The 21045-nt window shown below is 46.3% G+C and overlaps 1 protein-coding gene across 1 annotated transcript in view; it reads right to left on the bottom strand.

Annotated features, from left to right (window-relative positions):
* Window positions 1-13707, bottom strand: part of Gnal (G protein subunit alpha L) — a 131351-nt gene extending 117644 nt beyond the window's left edge. Inside the window, exon 1 of the mRNA XM_006970063.4 lies at window positions 13069-13707. Coding sequence (XP_006970125.1) covers window positions 13069-13420 — 352 coding nt within the window. The 5' untranslated portion in view covers window positions 13421-13707. The remainder of the gene's footprint in view (window positions 1-13068) is intronic.
* Between the last annotated feature and the right edge of the window lie 7338 nt (window positions 13708-21045).

Here is a 21045-nt window from a genome sequence, read left to right as displayed (position 1 = left end):
TCTATTACTGTATACCTTTCTTTGTTTCTTTTCTTTTTAATATTTACTTATTTATCTACTGTGCATTGGTGTTTTGCCTGCATGTCTGCCTGTGTGAAGGTGTTGGATCCCTTGGAACTGGAGTTACAGACAGTTGTGAACTGCCATGTTGGTGCTGGGAATTGAACTCAGGTCCTCTGGGACAGCAGCCAGTGCTCTTAACCACTAAGCCATCTCTCCAGCCCCCTTTCTTTGTTTCTTATTCCGCGGTTTGCTGTGTAGCTTGGTGGCTGGCCCCTGGAGTCCTCTTCCTTCTCTGGCTACTTCTTTTTTCTCCCCGCCCCCATTTCTCCTTCTATATATTCTCTCTGCCTGCCAGCCCCACCTACCCTTTCTCCTGCCTTGCTATTGGCTGTTCAGTTCTTTCTGAAACCATCAGGTGTTTTAGACAGGCACAGTAACACAGCTTCACAGAGTTGACAAATGCAACATAAACAAAAGCAACGCACCTTAAAATAATATTCTACATCAGGTCAGTGGGGTTCCATCGACCTCCACAAATACTGTAGTCTATTGATGCTGCTTTGGTTACCCTCCAGAACTTTTTGGTAAAAACCCTATTGCTGAAGACACCACACACTTGGGTCATAGGGCATGGTGAAATCAAGCTAGACAGCCCAGAAGCTTCATCTCTGATAGAGAGCTCTCATAGTGCTGGAAGGTTCTGTGCACGCTGCTAGGGGAGAAGAGCAACCATCAGTCCTATGTAGTTGTGAATCCTGTGAGCTACAATAATGACTATCCTGCCAGAATATGGCCTCCAGTGAAATAGTTGTGCAAATATTATGTAAGCAGCCATCTTCTGATTGTATTTAAAGACAACTCCATTAGGCAGAACTCATTCCCAGCAGTGTTACTGGGGACATAACCCTTGGCTGGCTAGGTCGTAGACCACAGGAGAAAACCCAATACTTTATTCTGCTAAATGAACATAATAGACTGTTCTTATCTTTATAACCATAGACTACTCACCTCTCAACCCATATTAGAGGAGCTTATTTCTGTAGTAGATGGCAATTAATATAGAGTGCCCCCCCAAAAAAAGATAAACATCTTTTTCTTTATATCTATTTGTGGCTTGTTCTCTGCAGTTTTGGCCAGTTGTGGTTTTCTTTGTCATGGTCTGTTGCGAAGACATTTATTTGGTGGGGGTGGGTGATACCTATACCTATTTGTAGATATAAGGATTTTTTAAAATGTCTGTATATGTGTGGTATGTGCAGTACCCACAGGGACCAGAAGAGGGCATACGATTCCCTGGAACTGGAGTTACACATGGCTGTTACCTGCCAGGTGGGTGCTGGGAATCAAACCTGGGTCCTTGTGCAAGAGCAGTCAGTGATCTGAACCACTGAACCACCTCTCCAGCCCAGGAAAGTTGTTTAAATGATGCTTTTCCTATTTACGAGCTGCAGCTTCCAACAGCAGGACACCGTCTCTTTTGGCTTGGTTTAAATGAACTTATGGGGCCTCTTTAAGAGGACCGGCTTGTGCTTGTGGCCCTGAGATGGGTTTTTCAGAATAACTCCTACCTCCCTGCTCTAGTCACTCTGTTTCCCTCTTTCTTCTCACTAGCTGCTTTGCTCTGGATCCCGATCTAAGGACATAACCTAGGGCAGATTGTTTTCGTATTGGCAGACTTAACCTTTTAGAGCTGTCCTGGTTCACAGCAAAGCGGAACAGAAGGTCCAGAGATTTCCCATCTGTCCCTTGCCCTCCACATACACACACAGCCTGCCTCCTCATCATTCCCCAGAGGGGGGCATCTGGTATCATGGATGAAGCAGCCAGACATATCACTCTGAGCGTGCAGTTGGAGTGCTCTGTATTCCTGGTCATTCGGTGGTTGTGGACAAAGGAACAACACATGTCCTCCCTGGCCACGTTGCCCAGATCGGCCTCACTGCCCTAAAGGTGCCCTGGCTCCTCCCAGCCCTCCTCAGGGAACCTGAAGCCCTGGATGGTTTCTCTGGCCCTTGGACACACGGAGTCACCGCCGCGGTGGGCAGGATCTCATTTCCATGTTTGTCAGAGAAAGAATTGACTTCAGTTTGAGACCATCCCTTCCCCTCATGAAACTGTTAGTGCTAAGTGTGCTGTGAATCAAATAACAGTCCTTGTGGGTTTTTCTTTGCTAAACATTTTTTAAAGATTCGTTTATTATTTAAGTGTATGAGTGTCTGGTTTGCATGTATATATGTCCACCGTATTCATGCCACAGAGGGCAGAAAGAGTGTCGGATCTCTGGAACCAGAGTTATGTATGATTGAGAATAGCCATGTGGGTGCTGGGAACTAGACCTGGGTCTTCTGCAAGAGAAAGTGTTCCTAACCACTGGGCTACCTCTCTAGCCCCAGTCTTTTTTTTTTTTTTTTTTTTTTTTTTAACTACATCTATTCTTATTCTCATTTGATTCTGTCATGGTACTTTGGTTCTAGTTTCACCTCTCCCCCCACCACCCCACACCATCCCCAGCTCTGGAAACTGACATGAGGGCCTCCTGCATGCTAGGCCAATGCTCTACTGTGGAGCCACACCACAAGCTCCTGCAGTGGGTGCATCTTCTGATGATCATTTTCCATGTCAGGCCTCAGTACTTAGGTCTCGTCTTGGAAGACATACGTGTTTGGAGAGAGTTTTCATAGATGGTCGGAGAGCGGTCGTCCTGTCTTGCTCACTCCTCAATCATTTTTGCTCTAAACTGCTGACCTGTCGGATGGCGCCAGCGGGGGAGTTACCTGTGGTAGAGGGGATGCGGCTGGGTCCACACCTTGGTCCTCACTCAGTGGCATCGTCCAAGCGGGGCCAGGTCACCCGGAGGCCACCGGTGCAAGATGGTGAGTTCTCCCAAGCTCTGGTCCGCTGCTGCCCATTTCATCCGTATCCTTCCAAACTGCCTCCATGACAGCACAGCACGAGAGGGGTGGCACTGAGCTTTCCTGCCTCCTCTGGGGCAAATGTTTTCCTGTCCCTTCCAAGCTTCCAGAAGTCTACTCACCTGGGAACCCACAAGCCCCACGGGATTCTTTCCAGTCCTTAAACTTGCTCAGCTGTTGAATGTTCTTCTTCCCCAAATTCTTTCTTTTCCCAGAGTGGCAGGGAACCACACAGCTGCGCATTCTACTATCACTCACAATAGGGCCTGGTCCTTCCTCTCTGTCATTCATGTGTCTTCTCTGTTTACCCCAATCCTCTTGGTTGGAGCATATTTATGGCCAGCGGCTGGCTGTGCTGTGACCTCCCAGGATTGTATAGTGGCACAGATATAGCCTGGCTTCACGCCTTGCTCTGTCACGTGGTGGCTGCATGAACATGGGACCACATGGCGTATTCTAGGGTGTGTGATGCTGCTCACTCAAGTTCAGGTCCCGTCAAAGGTTAATCATCGTACTAAACCAAACCAAATAAAGCCAGACCAGATACACACGGTCTTAGTTGGGGTGTCCATTGCTGTGGTAAAACACCATGATCAAAAGCAACTTGAGGAGGAAAGAGTTTATTTCACTTTACGGCTTGTGGTCCATCATCCAGGGAAGCCAGAGCACGAACTTGGAGCCAGGAACTGATGCAGACAGAGGCCATGGAGAATCGGTGTTTACTGGTTTGATCATCATGGCTTGCTCAGACTGCTTTCTTATACAATTTCTGGACCACATGCCCAGGAATGACACTGCCCCTCCCACATCAACCATCAGTCAAGAAAAATGCCTTCAGACTAGCATACATGCCAATTCTATGGAAGCATTTTCTTGATTAAGATCCCTTCCTCCCGATGATCCCAGCTTATGTCAAGTTGATATAAAACCAGCCAGCACATTTGACTCTGTCAGTTCAACACATAAACACATTGCTTATTAAGCTGTGGAGGCCCATAAAGGTTTCCTAGTGAGATCTGAGCTTGCTTTACCCAGCAGGGCTGCATTAGAGGATTGTTTGACCATGTGTGTGGTTACCAGGTGATTGGAAGGGTCCGTACTTGGCTGTGCTAGGGGGAGGTCTTTTGCTCCCCCACTTAGCATTCCTACAAAAAGCCCTTTAGAAGATACAGGAGGGGCTGGTGGATAATGATCCAGGCCCTCCCGAGGCTATCCTGTGTTTCTATTTGTTTCTCTCCCCTCTAGCCTTCTAAGTATTTCTTTCTCCTCCCTCCTCAAGAGTACCCTGGGGAAAAAGTGGGAGCAGGCCTCCCACAGAGAAATGGGTAGGTCCCCCACATTAAGCCAGAATATTTTTTGTTGTCCCTAAGATGCTATGTTAATACGACAATATAAAACATCCCAACTTTTAAAATCCCCACAGTTTTTAAACGTTTTAACATTTTAAAAGTTTAGTCTTTTTAAAATATTCAGAGTCTCTCTAAAACTGCAAAGTTTCTCTAAAATTCCATCTTTTTAAAAGTTTCAAAGCCTCTCAACTGTGGGCACCTGTGAAGTCTGAATAAATGAAAGACTTTCTTACTTTAAGAAGGAAGAATCAGGGCACAGCTATAATCAGATTAAACCAAGTCGAAGTTCAATAGTACAAAAGTTTCAGTGCCCGGGACTCACTCACAACCTTCTGGGCTCCAAAGGGCCTTGATGCCTCCATTTTTGTAGGTCTGCCATTCACAGCACACACAGCTTGTCTTCTAGGCTCAAGCTGGCTCCACTCCACACCTACTGCTGTCCTTGGCAGTCATACATGGTACTGGCATCTCCAAAATGCTGGGGTCTCTGCAACTGGATTGCACCTTCACCAATACCCCCTCCTCAGCTCTCTCCAGGGACTCTGACCCTGTCACATTATACCAAGTTACAACCTCTCTCCATGGCCCCTTCTACCAGAACTGAGGGTATACCTTCACCGATGGCCCCTCCCAGCCTCTCTTCAGGAATGCCAACCAAGGCACATGGTACCAAGCCTCAGTGGTTCTCCATAATCCCTTCATGCTTTTAAAAGCAGTACCACCTAGAAAAACTCTTACACATTACCAAGTTCAGCTGTTAGCACAAGGTACAGCCTCAGCCCCCTCTGGACCACAGCTGCTGTGTGCTGACCTGGAGGAAACGCTTCCCAGAAAAGTTCACCTCAGTGATGCTGGTCTCTTCTTAGTTACAGCTGATTCTCAGCTCCAGCTGACCAGCATCGATTGTCCCAGCAAAGCAAATGTTTCACTTTAGTGGTTCTGGTCTCTTGTTAATCACAGCCGGCCCAAACCACAGATTCTTAAAACAGCAAATGGCTTGGCTCATCTTTAAAGGACTCTCAAACTTCCCTCTGAAGTTTCCCAATCCAGGTCTCCACCGACTGTATTCCTCTCAATTCTCTTATTTTTGAAGCTCCCTGAAAACAGCCCACTGAGCTCTGAGCACTTATTGGCTTTTCTAGCCCAATGTTCTAAGCCCCTCCCCACAATCCTCCCCTAAACACATGGTCAGGTCTGTCACAACACAAGTACACGACCTGGTACCAATTTCTGTTTTGGGGTTTCAGCACTAGCTGAAATGAAAACACCATGACCAAAAGCAGCTTGAGGAGGAAAGGATTTTTATCTTGAAGTTTATAATCCATCATCCAGGGAAGTCAGATCAGGAACCTGGAGCCAGGAACTGATGCAGAGGCCACGGAGGAGTGCTGCTTACTGGCTTGACTCCCGCCCTGGCTTGCCTAATCTGCTTTCTTATATCACAGGACTACCTGCCCCTCCCTGAGGGGGGGCACTTCCACAGTGAGCAGAGCCCTCCCACATCAATCACCGATCACGAAAATACCCCCAAGACCTGTCTACAGGCCAATCCTCTAGAGGCATTTTCTCGATTAAGATCCCTTCTTCCCAGATGACCCCAGCTCATGTCAAGTTGACATAGAAACTAGCCAGCACAAACACACAAATCTAAGATAGACTTGAAAAAGAGTGGACTAACCCTACAGAGTGATGAAAAGTTCTTGTGTGTCTTCACTCCGTGCTTTTAGAGTAGCTAAAGATATGAGTTAAAGTCACGTCAGGTAAGAGACCACCAGTGACGGTCCCAAAGAGATTGCTCTTCGTGAAAGAGTGTATCGCACTCAAAAAATGTAATAGAAATGGCCAGATTAAAAACCTGGGTCTTATCCACAGCTGACTGCTTCAAACAGAATGAGGATCGAAAGAGACAGACCAAGAGGTGGGCCGCGAGGTCTCTTCCTGATTAATGTCCATCTATCAGTGAAAGACAAGGGAGAAGACCCAGGATATCTGCTTTCTTACAATGCCACAGACTCGCTGGAGGAGAACACACTGGCAGCCAGCACAGCTTTGCTTGCTCTGTGTGCTCAGGTAGATGAAATATTTTCATAACTAGTGCTGTGGCTTGGGTATGGTTTGAATATGTCATATTTTTCTTTGCTTTTCCCCCCTTCCTTCTTCCTTCTTTTCGTTTTCCTCCCCTCTCCCCTGCTTCTCTCTCTCTCTCGACAAGGTCTTGCTACATAGTTCTGGCTGGCCTGGAATTCACTTTATTGCCCAGGCTGGCTTCAAACTCTTGGTAATCTTACCTCACCCTCCCCAAGGGCTGGTATTGTGTGTGCCACCATGAACATCTCTGATTTGTACTTTAAGCCTCATGTGTTGAATTTAATTGAAAATTTGAGGTATTAAGAGAGTCGTCGCTTAATCCAAATCGGGTGTCTAGAAATGGGGTCTGTAGGAGCTGTTGAGAACCTAGATGAGGTCATTAGGGTGGAATTCCATGACTGAGTAACCAAGGGCTTTATAAGAGGAGGGAGAGAGGCCAGGGCATCTCTTCCTCTCCTCTTCTCTCCTCTCCTCTCCTCTGCTCCCCTCCCCTTCCCTCTCTCCTCTCCCCTCTTTTCTCCTCTTCTTCCCCTCCCCACAGCATATCAAGACTGAACCCATGTAAAAGACTGAACCACCTTGAGACCACCAAGAGGTTAGCAAATAGACAATCACCAAATGCAAGCTCTTCGCTATTGGTCTTCAGAAGGTTAAGTCATAGAAAACCTCTCTTTGCTATAAAGTTACTTGGCCTCAGTTATTTCATTATAGCATTGCAAAGTGCATTAATACACCTAGTCAAGTCAATTATGCTTTTAACTGGTATAGGTCCAGGCTTGCCATCAATAGGCCTTCTTAGGGTGGCCTGGGGGAAACCAGAGGCAAGAGTTAGCTAACCATGGATTGGTCATGTAGACTGTGACTCACAAAAAATTGAGCTAATGCTTAAAAAAAAAATAGTCTTGCTGGGTGTGGTAGCACATGCCTTTAATCCCAGCACTTGGGAAGCAGAGGCAGGTGGATCTCTGAGTTGGAGGATAGACAGAGCTACATAATAGACCTTCCAAATAATTAGTCATCCGTGGAAAACTGATGTTTCCATCTTATTCTAGGAATTCATAACACCTGACCACTGTGAGGGACTAGCGTATGTCTCACACGCATCAGGGAAATGAAGCTGCCTCTGGTAAGACAGGACATGGACCCTCTGCTTTAATTGCTAGTTGGGACACAATTTTGTATTTTCTACCCCAGATTCATATATTGAATTATAATCCTCAATGTCATTTTGCCACAGAGCCTAAGGAGGTAACTAAGGTCACAAGGCAAGACTCTAATCTGACAGAGCTGATGTCCTCATCAGAAGGGGAGATGGCAGATGGCCCCTCACCTACATGCAGAGCAGACTTTTTTTTTTTTTTTTTTTTTTTTTTTGTATTTCTGAGACAGGATTTCTCTGTGTAGTTTTGGTGCCTGTCCTGGATCTCGCTCTGTAGACCAGGCTGGCTTTGAACTCACAGAGATCGCCTGGCTCTGCCTTCTGAGTGCTGGGATTAAAGGTGTGTGCCACCACCACCCGGCCAGAGCAAAGACTTTAATAGCCAACACCATGTGAAGGACGCTGTCTACAAGCCCAGGACCCCACGCTGGAAAACAGCCCTGTCAACGCCTCCACCACAGACTTCCAGCTTACAAAGCTGAGTTACCTCAGGCCCCTTTCTATTGTCTGTGTCCCACATCCAGTCACTGACCCCTTCTCCAGGGCCACACCTCCCAGGTCCTACCATGCTGTTCAAATTGAACTCCATCAGGCCTTACCCTTTTGGAGGAGAGGATGGGGGTAGGTTGCGAGGGAGGAGACTGGGGGGAAGGGATGAGAGGGGGATTGATTGGTATGTAAAATGAGTAAAAAAAAATTTCTTAAAGAAAAAAATAAAACAAAACAAAACAAATTTGACTCCATCACATCCACATACCATCCCTGAACCCAGTAATACCATGTATTCCTGAAAAATGTGCCCCCTAAGGTTAAAAACAGGGCCACACCCCCTCCAACCAAGAGGTCCTCACAGTTCCAAGGATACTTTGATGTTTGTGCTGTTGCTGGGGAGCCTTGCTGAGGGCTGTATGGAAGAGAGTCAAGGAATCTGATCAACCTTATGGTAGAGCTGGACCTTGGGATGACATCCTGGCCTGAGCAGTTATTGTGGGTGGGGATGAGAGCATCCTCAACATAATGGACCAGGCCAGAGGGGCACTGGAGCAAGCAGGCCTGCCCTGAGTCTGTGAACTCTGTCCCCAATGCCGGGCTCTCAATGCACCTGTCTAGGATCAATGAAGCAGTGGGCAAGTAAGAGCAAAGACTCACCAGCAAATGAAGGAGTAACGGAAGCAGACCTCTGAGATCAAGGGCCTACAAGTCTGAGCCAAAACTTCCAGTCAAGCCCATTCTACATGGTAACAAATGCCAGGAACCTTTCCATATTTAACTCAAATCTACTAAAACATATAAAACATTTTTCAGCCTGATGTAACAGGCTTTTTTAAAAAAATTATTATTATTGTGATTTGCTAGTTTTTCAAGATGGTGCTGGGGACCCAGGACCAGTGCCTGCTACCACTGAACTAATCTTAGACCCAGGTTTTCTTGCTGATAACATTGGGTGGAAGACGAAATGTACTCCACAAAGTGAGTCATTTGAGCTAATGCCACTCAGATTAGATGTTGATATAAAAACCACATTAGGCTATGAGGTAGTCTTTAAAGAAAATAACCATAAAAATGTGCTTAAAGAAATTTATGCTTTAGAGCCCAGCAGAATTGTTCAGAGACCATCTCCCACTTTTCTCTACAGAATCATCCTTCACAATGTATCACAAATCAAGCCTTTTTTGCTTCATATATTTCTGATGGTGGTGCTTCTGGGACTGAACCCAAAGCCTTGCAAATAGTAAGCCCCACCTCTATTATTTTAGGAGTTTGACTAGTCAGTCACACTGAAAAACCTTCTGTTAGGGGCTGGAGAGATAGCTCAGTGGTTAAAGGAATTTGGTGTTCCTCTAGAGGACCTGAGATTGAGTCCCAGCACCCACACGGGAGCTCATAGCTGTCTGTCATCCAGTCCCAAAGTATCTGATGTCATCCATCTTCTTGCCTCCAAGGGTAATGGATGCACATGGTGCATAGACATACAAGCAGACAAAACACCATACAGATAAAATACATTAAAAGAGAAAAAACTTGTTAATCATAACTCATGACCTTACCTTTAACCTATTTCTTGAGACCATAATTCTCCCCCACTTTGAGCTTTTAAAATTTGATCCATTAAACAAACTGAAAATATGTGTGAACTTTGAGCTCTTGTTATTTCAAATATGAGCTAATAAGCAAGCTGTATTAGGCTATCAGACAATGTTTTTTAGAGTAAAGTCCTTCAAAATTCATTAGAAGCAGCTGATATTTATTTTGCTGTTCAAAAATGTATTTAATGCCCATGCCCTCAACTATGATTCAAAATAGGCATGAGATTCTAAAAATATAATTTCATATCCCCAGGACTCTAGAAACATTTGCTTGCCATATTCTAGAAGTTGGCACTGGAGAGCTGGAGAGCAGAAGTCTGAAGCTTTTTTGGTATCCTCTTTTGAGGCAACAATCATATTTGGTTTTGGTATATGGTAGTTAACTCTATCTGCAATTTGGTGTTTGCCTACAGTTTAAGTTACCCACGGTTATCAGTGGTTAGAAAATATTAAATGGGGGCTGGAGAGATGGCTCAGTGGTTAAGAGCACTCGACTGCTCTTCCAGAGGTCCTGAGTTCAATTCCCAGGAACCACATGGTGGCCTACAACTATCTATAATGGGATCCGATTCCTTCTCCTGGTGCACATGAAGACAGATCACTCATATACATAAAATACATGAATAAATCAATCTTTAAAAAAGAAAATATTAAATGAAAAATTTCAAAAATAAACTGTTTTCAATGGCCCTTCTAATTAACACAATGAAACCTTCCTTGTGTTGACCACTCCATCCTGCCCAGGAGGTATGTCATCCCTTTGTAGAGAGAATCCACACGGTAATATGCTACTTGCTGGCTGGTCACTTAGTTATCTGGTTTTGATCCACGGTGGTGTTTTCAACTCACTCTTTTTTTTTTCCCATGATGCAATCAGCATTTATTACACCGAATGCCATATGGGGTTGTGCACCTGTACCTCAAGATACTCTTATAACAGTATATGTCACTGATAGGGGTGTGAGGATGGTTTAGGGTACTTGCCGTATTCTGCATCATAGGAAGGTATCTGCAGATATACTCTATTAGTGACCTGTTCGCTCTAAAGAGTGCAGAGAGTTGACACTAGCTGACATTAACCAGACCTAGAGGTTTAAGAAGTGTGAGCCCAGATGTTCATAAAGATTATAATGAAAGACAAGCGAAAGGGTGATAACAAGGGAGTTATGCTTATCATACTAATTCCAAGAATGTTAAAGACTACCTAGGAACAATTGTCTGTTTTCTTCTCTATAGCAACTGTGGCCTGGGTTTGACCAGGTGCTGACCTGCCAGTGACTATTTCAGATCTGAGTGAAGTGCAATGTACATGTGTCTGCTTATGCACCTTTGTGGAGACAGACAACACGTATGATGCCCCAGTATTCCAGACACATGGCAACTCCAGTTTCATTCACCTCTGTTTCATTGCTGAAACTCTGTATTACCTCATGGCATCATAAGAAGGGCAGGTAGAGCACAATACGAGAAACCACATTCATATGACATTTATTACAGGTTATTATTCATTAAGTATTCGATTAGTGTAGGGAGCCACTATTCAAAGATGGCGCTGGCTTCCTGGTAGCCTAGCTGTAAACAACTCCATATTTGGCTATGATGCACGAGTATGGTAATTGGCCTTATGTCCTCAGCCTATCCCGTGGCTCCCCATGCTTGCATTCTGGCGGGACCCAATCACAGTACGGCACGTTTGCCTGATTCCCTTTATAAGCAGCTGCAGTTTAGTCCTCGGGGCCCCTCACCTCCCGCTCTCCCTTGATCAAGAGGCGCTCCAATAAAGTGTGTTCTGAGAAGGATCCTTGCATGGTGGTCGTTCTTCCTCGCTGGCCGAGGAGCTCGCCGCAGATTAGTTGTTGTTACTCTCTTATTGTGCCCAATGTACATAATAAACTTCATCCTAGGTATGCATACATGGGCAAAGCATACGATGAAAGGTTTCTATATATGATTTCCATTATCCATAGAGGTTTGGGAATGTGTCACCTGAAGAAAATGTAGGAGTCTCATGTTTATATTTTGTCTTTTGTTTTAAGAGAAAGTTCTCTTTGTTTTAGAATTCAGACATCTCACGATGATATAGCAGCTAGTTTTGTTTTAAACCATTCATTTTTAAAGTGGGTGGGTCTGTTTAATCTCATTATTTGTTCTCCAGGTTTTAAGAGTGGCATTGATTTCTAAACTAGTTTTTTCTTCTCATGGCATAACTCCCTATACACAGCTGAGCTCAGATGCCAGCTATTCCTCCTGATAGCTCACAAAGTTGGATCAAATTCTGACATCTTAGTTTTCTCCCTGATTCAGGGCCAGGCCTTGCCAAGCCCGAATAACCCGAGTTCCCTCCCCCTGGGGACCCACAAGTTGGTAGGAGAGAAGAGACATAAGTTGTCCTCTGACCTCCACATACATGCTGCGGCATGTATGTGCCAACGCACACACAAATAAATACACGTAATAAAATTGTAAAACAAAACAAAACAAAACACTTCATGATTTAGGGGATGGAGAGATGGTGCTTGATGCTCATGTACGAGGGGCTGAGTTTGGATCCCACCATCACGAAACCCTGCAACCTCAAGGTTTGGTGGCTACAAATCTAGGTCCAGGTTCGACGAGAGACTTTGCCTCAAAGGATTAAGGAGGAGGGTGATGGAGCAGGATTCCCAATGTCCTCCTCTGGTTTCTGCGTGTACAGAGACACCATGCACAGAGACATGCAGGAATTCATGACTTAGTTCCCCTTTCTTTGCACAATTGACTGCACAGAAAATGTTTTCCAGTTGTTAATAAGAGCATACTTATTCTTGCTAAAACTCAACTCTGAAAAATACCAGCGAACCTCCAAATGCTTGCAGGTTTATGTCCACTTTATTACAGTTGGTGAGGAAATATTGAGGCCGGGGGGCGGGGCATAGGGTGGGAACAGACAGGCAGGACCTTCCCCTCTCTTATGCTGGTTCTGAGAAGAGCGAACAGCAGCATGGCACCCGTACGGCTTCTATAACAGTGTGTGATACGGACAACGATGCTGTTTCTCATCAGCCAGCATCATACAACTATCCCAGCTCTGCTCTAAGATTTGTTTACGATAAAAGCTTTGTGGTCTAGCTAAAAGGCTTTCTAAGTCTCCTTTTATTGGTGTTCTTAGAACAAACTAAGCTGCCTGGATTGTGGCAGGAAATGGAGGACTAGGATGAAGACATCCCTGTGGAGTTCACGCTACGGAAATCAATGGACCAAGGGCGGAAATTTCCCAGAGAGGCTCATTAATTAGTAATCAGGGAGCCACTGGCCCCGGGTCACAAGGCAACAAAAGAGAGCGAAACCACCCAGGAGCGCCAGAGCCATTGACATGTCAGGGTGAAAGTCATTCTGTTTGCAGTGTCCACACCTGACATTCCCCAAGGCAGGTGCGAATCCCCGAATCCTCGCTTGAATCCCCGGCTCCCGCGCCGGAGGTGCGGACTTACCCAGCAGCAGGAGCCGGTGCGTCTGCTGCAGGTCGCGCTTCTGCTCGCGCAGCATGCGGTCGATGCCTCGGCTCACTTTCCTCGCTTCCTTTGCCGCCTCCCGCTCCTCGGCGCGCAGCTGCTCCTGTCGCCGCCGGCTCTGCAGTTCTGCTACCGGCCGAGCGCTCGCCGGGTTCCGGCCGCCGCCTCGCCGGAGCAGGGTCTCCGCTGGAGCCGGGGCTGGCACCGGGGCCGAGGCTGGGGATGGGGCGGCGCTGGACTGCGCGTCCTCCGCGCGCGGATCGTCCGCGGTGCAGGGTGCATCCCCCGAGCTCCCGAAGAGCAGCGGTCGCAGGCTATAGCACAGGCCCATTGGGGCTCAGGGCACCGGGTGCGGGGCGCGGGGCGCGGGCAGGTCCCCCCCCGGGTCAGACCGTGGCTCCAGCGGACGCGCGAGGCTGCGCTGCACTCGGACCCCGGGGTGCCGGCTGCGGGGCGTGGCTGCGGTGGGTCCAACCCGAGGGCCACGGCCCCTCACTGCCCCGAGGGGACATTGTGCACCGTCTGCACGTCCTGGGCGGGTGCTCTCACCTGAGAGCGCAGCGAGCTGGCGGAGCTGACCCAGCTGCCCGGCCTTGGCCAGCCCGGCCCCGTTACCGTAAATGCAGCCGCGCAGTCTGCTCCCGTTACCGTAAATACCGCCTCCTATGGCAAGTATTGCTGCCCTGGCTGCTTACCTTAAGTACCAGACAGAACTCTTTGCCCTGTTGCAGGGGCGATTAGGTTACCACTAGCTGGAGCTGGGACAGAGAGCGAGCGACCCATAGTGCTGGGGCAGGGTGGAGCATTGTTAAAATGTTGGGTTTGGGTGGAACTTTTTTTTATGACCGAGCAAAACTCCTCTACTGGTTGTGTGTCAACTTGACAGAAGCTAGAATCATCAGAGAGGAAGGAGCCTCAGCTGAGGAAATCCCTCTTTGAGATCCAGCTGTAAGGCATTTTCTCAATTGGAAATCAACAGGGGAGGGCTCAGCCCGTGGTGGGTAGTGCCCCCATTCATGGGCTGGTGGTCCTGGGTTCTATAAGAAAGCAGGCTGAGCAAGCCAGTAAGCAGCACCCCTCCATGGCCTCTCTTCATCAGTTTCTGCCCTGTTTGAGTTCCTGTCCTGACTTCTTTCAGTGATGAACAGCAATGTTGAAGTGTAAGCCAAATAAACCCTTTCTTCCCCAACTTGCTTTTTGGTCATGGTGTTTCGGGGTAGCAATAGAGACCCTAAGGCAACTCCCAAGAATGGGTAGATGAGACCTTTGGATAGACCCTTCCCTTAAGTCCGGCAGCTTGGAGCTGGGAAGCTTTTAAAGAGCAACCCCTCCTGGACAGCCAGCCTGCTGTATACACTCGAAAGCCCCATGACACACACCAACTGAACAGATAATGGCAACTGAAGCCATGGTTCCTGCTCCAGAAGGTCTTGCTCAGTCATGACCACTGCAGACCACCCGTGCCGGCTTTGGAAGACAGTACCCCAGCAAGATAGGCCCTGGTGACCATTAGGTGACCTGGAAGCTCTTCTGACAGGAGGGGAAGCGGTAAGAGGCTAGCTAGTGCCGTGAAACTGGAAGCTGTGTTGTGATCGATGCAAATACAATTATTCATTTACACGAGGAAAGGACCGAGCAGATGCCATAACAGGCTGCTCAGTCTTCTCTCAAGAGATCAGGCCTCAGTTTCAGTTTCCTGAGACTTGAGCAAGCAGTTTCTGGGAGGGCTGTGAACAAAAGACATAGTTCTTGCAGTAGCTCCCTTTCTGCACGTACTCTGACTGCTCAAGGTTCAGCCAATTGTTGACTGTCTGGGACCCCTCACCAACTTAGAGCTATGTGCATGGCACAGTGTGAACATGCTAGGCCAGCCAGCCTCCATGGCAGCTCAAGGACAGAGCCTGGAACTTGTCCAGGCCTGCCCCAAAATGGTAACTGTAACCCCCAACCAGTAAATTCAAAGGTTATATTCCCTCACCCAATCATATGATGCAAAGGCTTGTACCACTCTGATTGTGGTTTTTCCCTTTAAAAACCCCTTATTCTGAGAGCTCAGGGCTGTGTCAGAGTGTTGGACACCACCAAGCCCGGGCTTACTTGTTCTAAATAAACCCTTGTGTGTTTTGCATCAGATATCGGCTCTGTGGTGGTCTTCCTTGGGGGGGTCTCGCGATGCGGGCACAACACCACCACCCCCTTACCGTGTCCTCCTCTGGGCTACATAAATAGATGGTTCGGCTAGTTTTCATGTTGCCCCCGCGGTGTGGCAACATGAGGCCTAATAAAGAGGATTCTCCCAGATGGTCTTTTCGTGCCGGTCGTGGCTCCAGTCAGCTTAGTTGGAAACAACAATGGCAGCGACCGGCTGTGGTTGAAGAAGACAGGTGCAGGGTTAGGGGAGCGACCACCAGCAGCTCCTGGGGCACAGTGGCGCGTGAGATGAGGAAGGGCAGCGGCAGAAGGCGGGGATCCAGGATCAGAAGGAGGGAGGCCGTGAAGAGCAAGCGGGGCTCTGCAGGGCTGTGGTCACCGGGGATGCCCACCCCTGGGGGGGGGGGTTGAGGGTCCTGATCCCCAGGGCCTGCTTGAGAGCTAGAATCCGAATTTTCCACTCACTGGAGGGCAGGAGCTGAGCGGCTCAATGGAATCGAGTGCTTGAAGGCCCTAGTACTAGCTGGCGCTAACTGTTGCTGTTTCTATTTACTTTAGAGCAGAGACTTTCTTCACTGGACACACAGTACCAGGCCGGCAGCAGCTGGACCCTAGATGGGCAACTCAAGTCTCTGGCTCCTGAGTCCTGGAGCCATACATCAAATTTAGAAGGCTAGAGGTGTTGTCATGGGTAAAGACTATTTTTATGTGGAGAGAGGGAGGGTTCATTTCATTTTTTGAGATTGTAATATGGTTGTGCCTCCCTTCTCTTTCCTCCCTCCCACCCCACCCCATGAACCCTCCCTTGCTCTCATTCAAATTCATGACATCATTTTGTCACACACACACACACACACTCCAAAATATAACCACCTCAGTCCGTATAATGTTGCTTGTACGTCTTCCCCAGGAGAGTACACTTTTCTCCTCCAGCAGCATGCTCAGCACCTTCCTATGAAAGCTAGCCAATAGAGGCAAAGCTTCCAGCTTAGTATCCGCTCGACTTCATGTCCTATGATTCAAGTGTATGATGTCATCAGCAATAGAGTCTTCCCTTCAAGTTGAGAGGGGAGCCAAGGACACTGACAATAGTTTATAAAGTTTAGGGTGCCTTTGGGACTTACCAATGACCCCCAAAGTAGTAACCTATTCCTGGGACTAGGCTTTCTCTTAGCCTACTGGGTAGACACCCAAAAACAGGTTGCTGGAGCATATGGTAGTTCTTTGTAAATACACTTTAAAAAGCCTTTTGTATGTATGAGTATATGTGCATGTACCTCTTTGCCATGGCTTGCGTGTAAAATCAGAGTGCAATTTTTGGAAGTTGGTTCTGGTCTTCCACCAGGTGATGTCCGAGATCACTCAGACCATCAGACTTGGCAGCAAGTGCCTTTACCCATTTGAGCCGTCTCATTGACTCTCATATGGTGGTTTCTAATTTTATTTATTTATTTTTAGGAACCACCATACTGTATCTTATGTCACAAAATTCCGGAAGGAGTACATGTTAAGTGCCTTCAACATAAAGATGCCGTGAGACCATGTCTATGTTTTATTTAACCCATATACAGCATAAATATACATCAAACATTACTATTGTTGGTTGTTTTTTTTACTTTTTTGGCTCTGCTCTTTGGGGGCCCGCCACCCAGCTCTCAAATAAATCACACACACACAGGCTTATTCTTTCTTATGAATGCCCAGCCTTAGCCTGGCTTATTTCTAGCCAGCTTTTCTCAATTTAGATGATCCTGTCTACCTTTTGCCTGCATCTTTGCATCATTAAACAAATATTCCACAGAATAAACAAATGCAACATAACTTAAAATATTATACAACATGTTACATTGTACCTTTAATCATGTATCATCAGTTACAAAGAACTTGAATGCAACTAATTTAATTTCTAATTATTATGATAGTCTATTATTATACAATATTCTAATTATTCTATTAGAAGAAGCCACTTTTATGTGATAAGAGCACCATGTGATTAAAAACACCGTGACCAAGGCAGCTTAGAACTAATTGGTTTTACATTACCAGAGGGTTAAAGTCTATGGTGGCAAGTGAAGGCTTCGTAGCAGGCAGCTGAGCGCTCACATCTTGATCCACAAGTAGGAGGCAGAAGGTACATTGGGGATGACGGGAGGCTTTTCAAGTCCCAAGCTTGCCCCCAGTGAAGTTTCAAAAGACTAAATCTGAGCTAGTTCTTCTTCCTGCTTGTGGTTTGAGATGAGAGCCCCCAGCTGCTCCTGCTGGCATGACTCTGCTCCACTATCCTGGACTCTGACCTGTTGAAACGGTAAGCCCAATTAAACTCCTTCTTCTAAAGTTGTGTTGGCCATGGTGTTTTATCATAGCAATAGAAAACTAATACAGTGTGACATCTGGTATATCAACCACACTTCAGAGCAGACCCCCACACTCAAATAGTCAGCTGACATTTTCTTTGTTAAAAAATCATTTTATTTTTAGGGCTAGAGAGATGGCTCAGCAGTTGAGAGCACTGGCTGCTTTTGCCGAGGATCTGGGTTCCCAGTCCACACACTGCAGCTAACAACCATTTGTAACTCTAGTTCCAGGGGTTCTGATCCCCTCCTCTGGCTTCTGCAGGTACCAGGTGTGCATGTGGTGCACAGAAATACATGCAGACAAAACACTTATACACACAAAAGGAACACAGATCAATGTTTTTAAAAAAGATTTTACTGAAAAAAAATTGTGTATGCATGTATCTGTGTGTGGTTTGTACATGCGGGCACAGGTGCCTGTGGGCATCAAATCCCCTGGAACTGGAGTCATAGGCAGTTGTCAGCTACCCCGTTGTGGATGTTGGGAACCAACTTGGGTCATTTCCAAGAATGGTTCCCTCTCTTAGCCTCTCTGTCATTTCCCTAGCCCAATACTTAGCTTTTATTGGTGCATTGGAAATTTTCACTGCTACTGGATTTTGTATGGAATACGTCTCTGTTTATGGGCTCATTTCTTGCTTTCAAAGCATTGATATTTGATACTGCAGGCCATGATGTGGGTATGATGCTAGCCATCCTGTTAAGCATTACTTTTCTTTTTTTCTTTTTCTTTTTCATTTTTAGGCTTCAACCTTTGCTTCCCTACAGTGTAGAAATTCATTGTTTTCCTGCCACTGGTGATACTGGAATGGAAAAAAAAAACTAAATAAGACTCTGTTCTGCTTGCTCTTTCTTACTTAATTATTGCTTTTGGAGAGCACACAGCTGGCCATGTGTGGTTTCTTTGTGGTTTTGTTGACAACACCTTCTGTGACCAGAATACTGGAGTTTGTAATGTCGTCATCACAAATGCCAGTGAGCAGAGATAGGGTTGGAAGAACTGCACTTGTTCTGAGGCTCGTGAGCTAAGAAGTCAGCAGGTTAACACCCCAGAAAACTGACATCTCGTGTCCAGACAGCAGGTTACATAGCAAAAGGGCACACGGCAGTCAGCCACTCCAGAATTCAGTTTTGTTCTTCTGGCCAGATAGTCCACCTGATCCCTGTGGTCCACAGTGTTAGTGCCTCTTCCCTTACCTCCAGCAAATGTTCTTTTCTAGCTACATTGTATCCCAAGTTACAGACATCAGAATAGGTCACAGGTTTATTGGCGTTTCATAGTAAGCTGTGGTTTTGTGGGCCTTGCCATCCACCAAGAGGAAGACAGGCAATATAGGTGAAAATGGAGTGATATATTTGGCTGTGAAAGAATGTGTTGGGGCCCATTTAGGTTTCTAGTGGCTTTACCCAGCAGGTCTGCATCAAGAGGATGATTAGACCATGGGCCTGAGTGCAGGTGTCTGAGACGGTCAGCACTTGGCTGTGCTGGGGGCAGGGCTGATGTGCCACCCCTTGGCATTCCTTTAAAAGCCCTTTGGCAGAGATAGTTGGGGCCCGATGGGTAAGGATCCAGGCCCTCTCGAGGCTATCCTGTATCTTCTGTTTCTCTCCTGTCAATACTTCTCATATTTCCTGCTGCTCCTGCTCAAGAGTACCCTAGGGAAAAGTGGGGGTGGGATGGCCCCCCACAGATGGCACCAGCGAACAGGGACAAAGACAAAGACAAAATCAAAAACGACAAAAACAAAACAAAACAAAACAAAAAAAAAACCACCAACCAAAACAAAACCCAGAGTACTTGGCGAAAGTGGGAGTTAGACCCTTCTAGAAAGCAGTGGGATCAGTCGGCTTAGTAGTGAGAAAAAAAAAGTAAAATGAGGCAGGGGGTTTTATCCTCAGGATAAAGAAAAAAGGGACTTTAAGGATGTCTGAACAGAAGGCTGCAGCATAGAATCTTCTCTATCAAGATTTCTTTCTGTCTCTCTCTTAATTTCTATCTAGGAAAAATAAGGAAGGTAGTGTGTAGTAATATACGTGTGGAAAAAACTTAAGTAGACTGCAGGAATATAGTGTAAAGAAAAAACTTAGCATAAAGTAGGATAAGACAAGCAACTAGACAGAGAACTATGTCCTTAATTTTCTAACTACGGGGCTATGAATGCAAACTGGGAAAAACCAGAGAAAGAAACTGGGTGGTGGTGGTGGTGGGGGGGTGGATTCCTGTGGGAAGGTTTTGGTCTCAAGCGGGAGGAAAATAATTTTCTCTGAGGCAAAATGCAGGTGAAATAAACCAAAGTTTAGAAGCTTTGGGGGAACTTGGTGGTTTTCCTCTCTCAAAAACAAATCTTTCTTGGAAAAAAAAAACTTGGTAAAATCTCTCTAAAAAAACTAAAAAGCTTTCAGAGCTTTCTTTCTCAGATTCTCTTTCTGTAAGGACAAAGTAAGATTGACCTGGAGATATTAGTATGGGAAATCACTTGTGATTCGCTCTAAGAAAAAAGAGCCAACCTCTTGGCACAAGGCAAAACCTCTCTGCTAAGTTCTGTCTTTCTTTCAAGCCAGGAAAAACAGCAGCCAGAAGTTCCTTGTGGTTAGAGCCTGTCCAGAGAAAGTGCAGGCAGCAAGTTGAAACAGGGACAGCCTCTCCCAAGGTGAAGCCAAAACAGAGGTGGTATGGGACCTGGGGAAGGGCTACTGATGAGGAGGATGCAGTAAAGCTGAGCCTCTCAACTGTAGCTGTGCTGTGGCATCAGGGATTCTGTGTCTGGGGAGGAGACAAGGATGAGACAAAGAACTATTCTGGGAGAAAAGCTCTCTTTTCTATCAGGGAGAGGACCTTTCTGAGAAAGCTTTGTTTCAAGTACTTTCATTTCCCTCACTGACCCGGTACTGTGGAAGAGCAAGCCCCGAGGGAATTTTGCTTTGGGTACAAAAGTACCTACCCAGGTACAGTGCAGGCAAATGGAGGCAACCCCCTCAGGGACTGGGTCAGGTGAAAGATCTAATTGGAGAGGTACACCTATTAAACGGTGGTGCAGCATCCTAAAACAAGCTTAGGGAAGAAAAAGAAATTTCCCATTGCAAAAGCAAAACCATGAAAATTAACCCTGTAAAGGGAAGAGGAGGTTTTCTGCATACTTGAAAGGCATGATGGGAATGTAGTTTCAAAAAAGTAGTTTGGAAATGTAGTAATAGCATGATGCTGTAGAGAAAGACTTTCTGGGAAATGTAGTTTTGCAGCTAAAATTGGCTGTACTGCCTGCAAAAACTTTTTTTTCAGCTGAAAGTGAAGTTTCTTTTCAAAGCAATCTTAGAAATCTTTACCTCTTGATAACTAAAAACAAACAACTTGCCCCTAAAGAGATAATGAAAGTGCTAGTACCTTTTGTCAGCAAGTCACTTTGAAAACCTTAAGAAACCAAGGGAAAAATTGAGAGTTTGTTGAATGTCA

The sequence above is a fragment of the Peromyscus maniculatus genome, chromosome 19 (assembly GCF_049852395.1).
Source record: "Peromyscus maniculatus bairdii isolate BWxNUB_F1_BW_parent chromosome 19, HU_Pman_BW_mat_3.1, whole genome shotgun sequence".
Lineage (NCBI taxonomy): Eukaryota > Metazoa > Chordata > Mammalia > Rodentia > Cricetidae > Peromyscus > Peromyscus maniculatus.
This window is presented reverse-complemented; position numbering and strand designations above follow the sequence as displayed.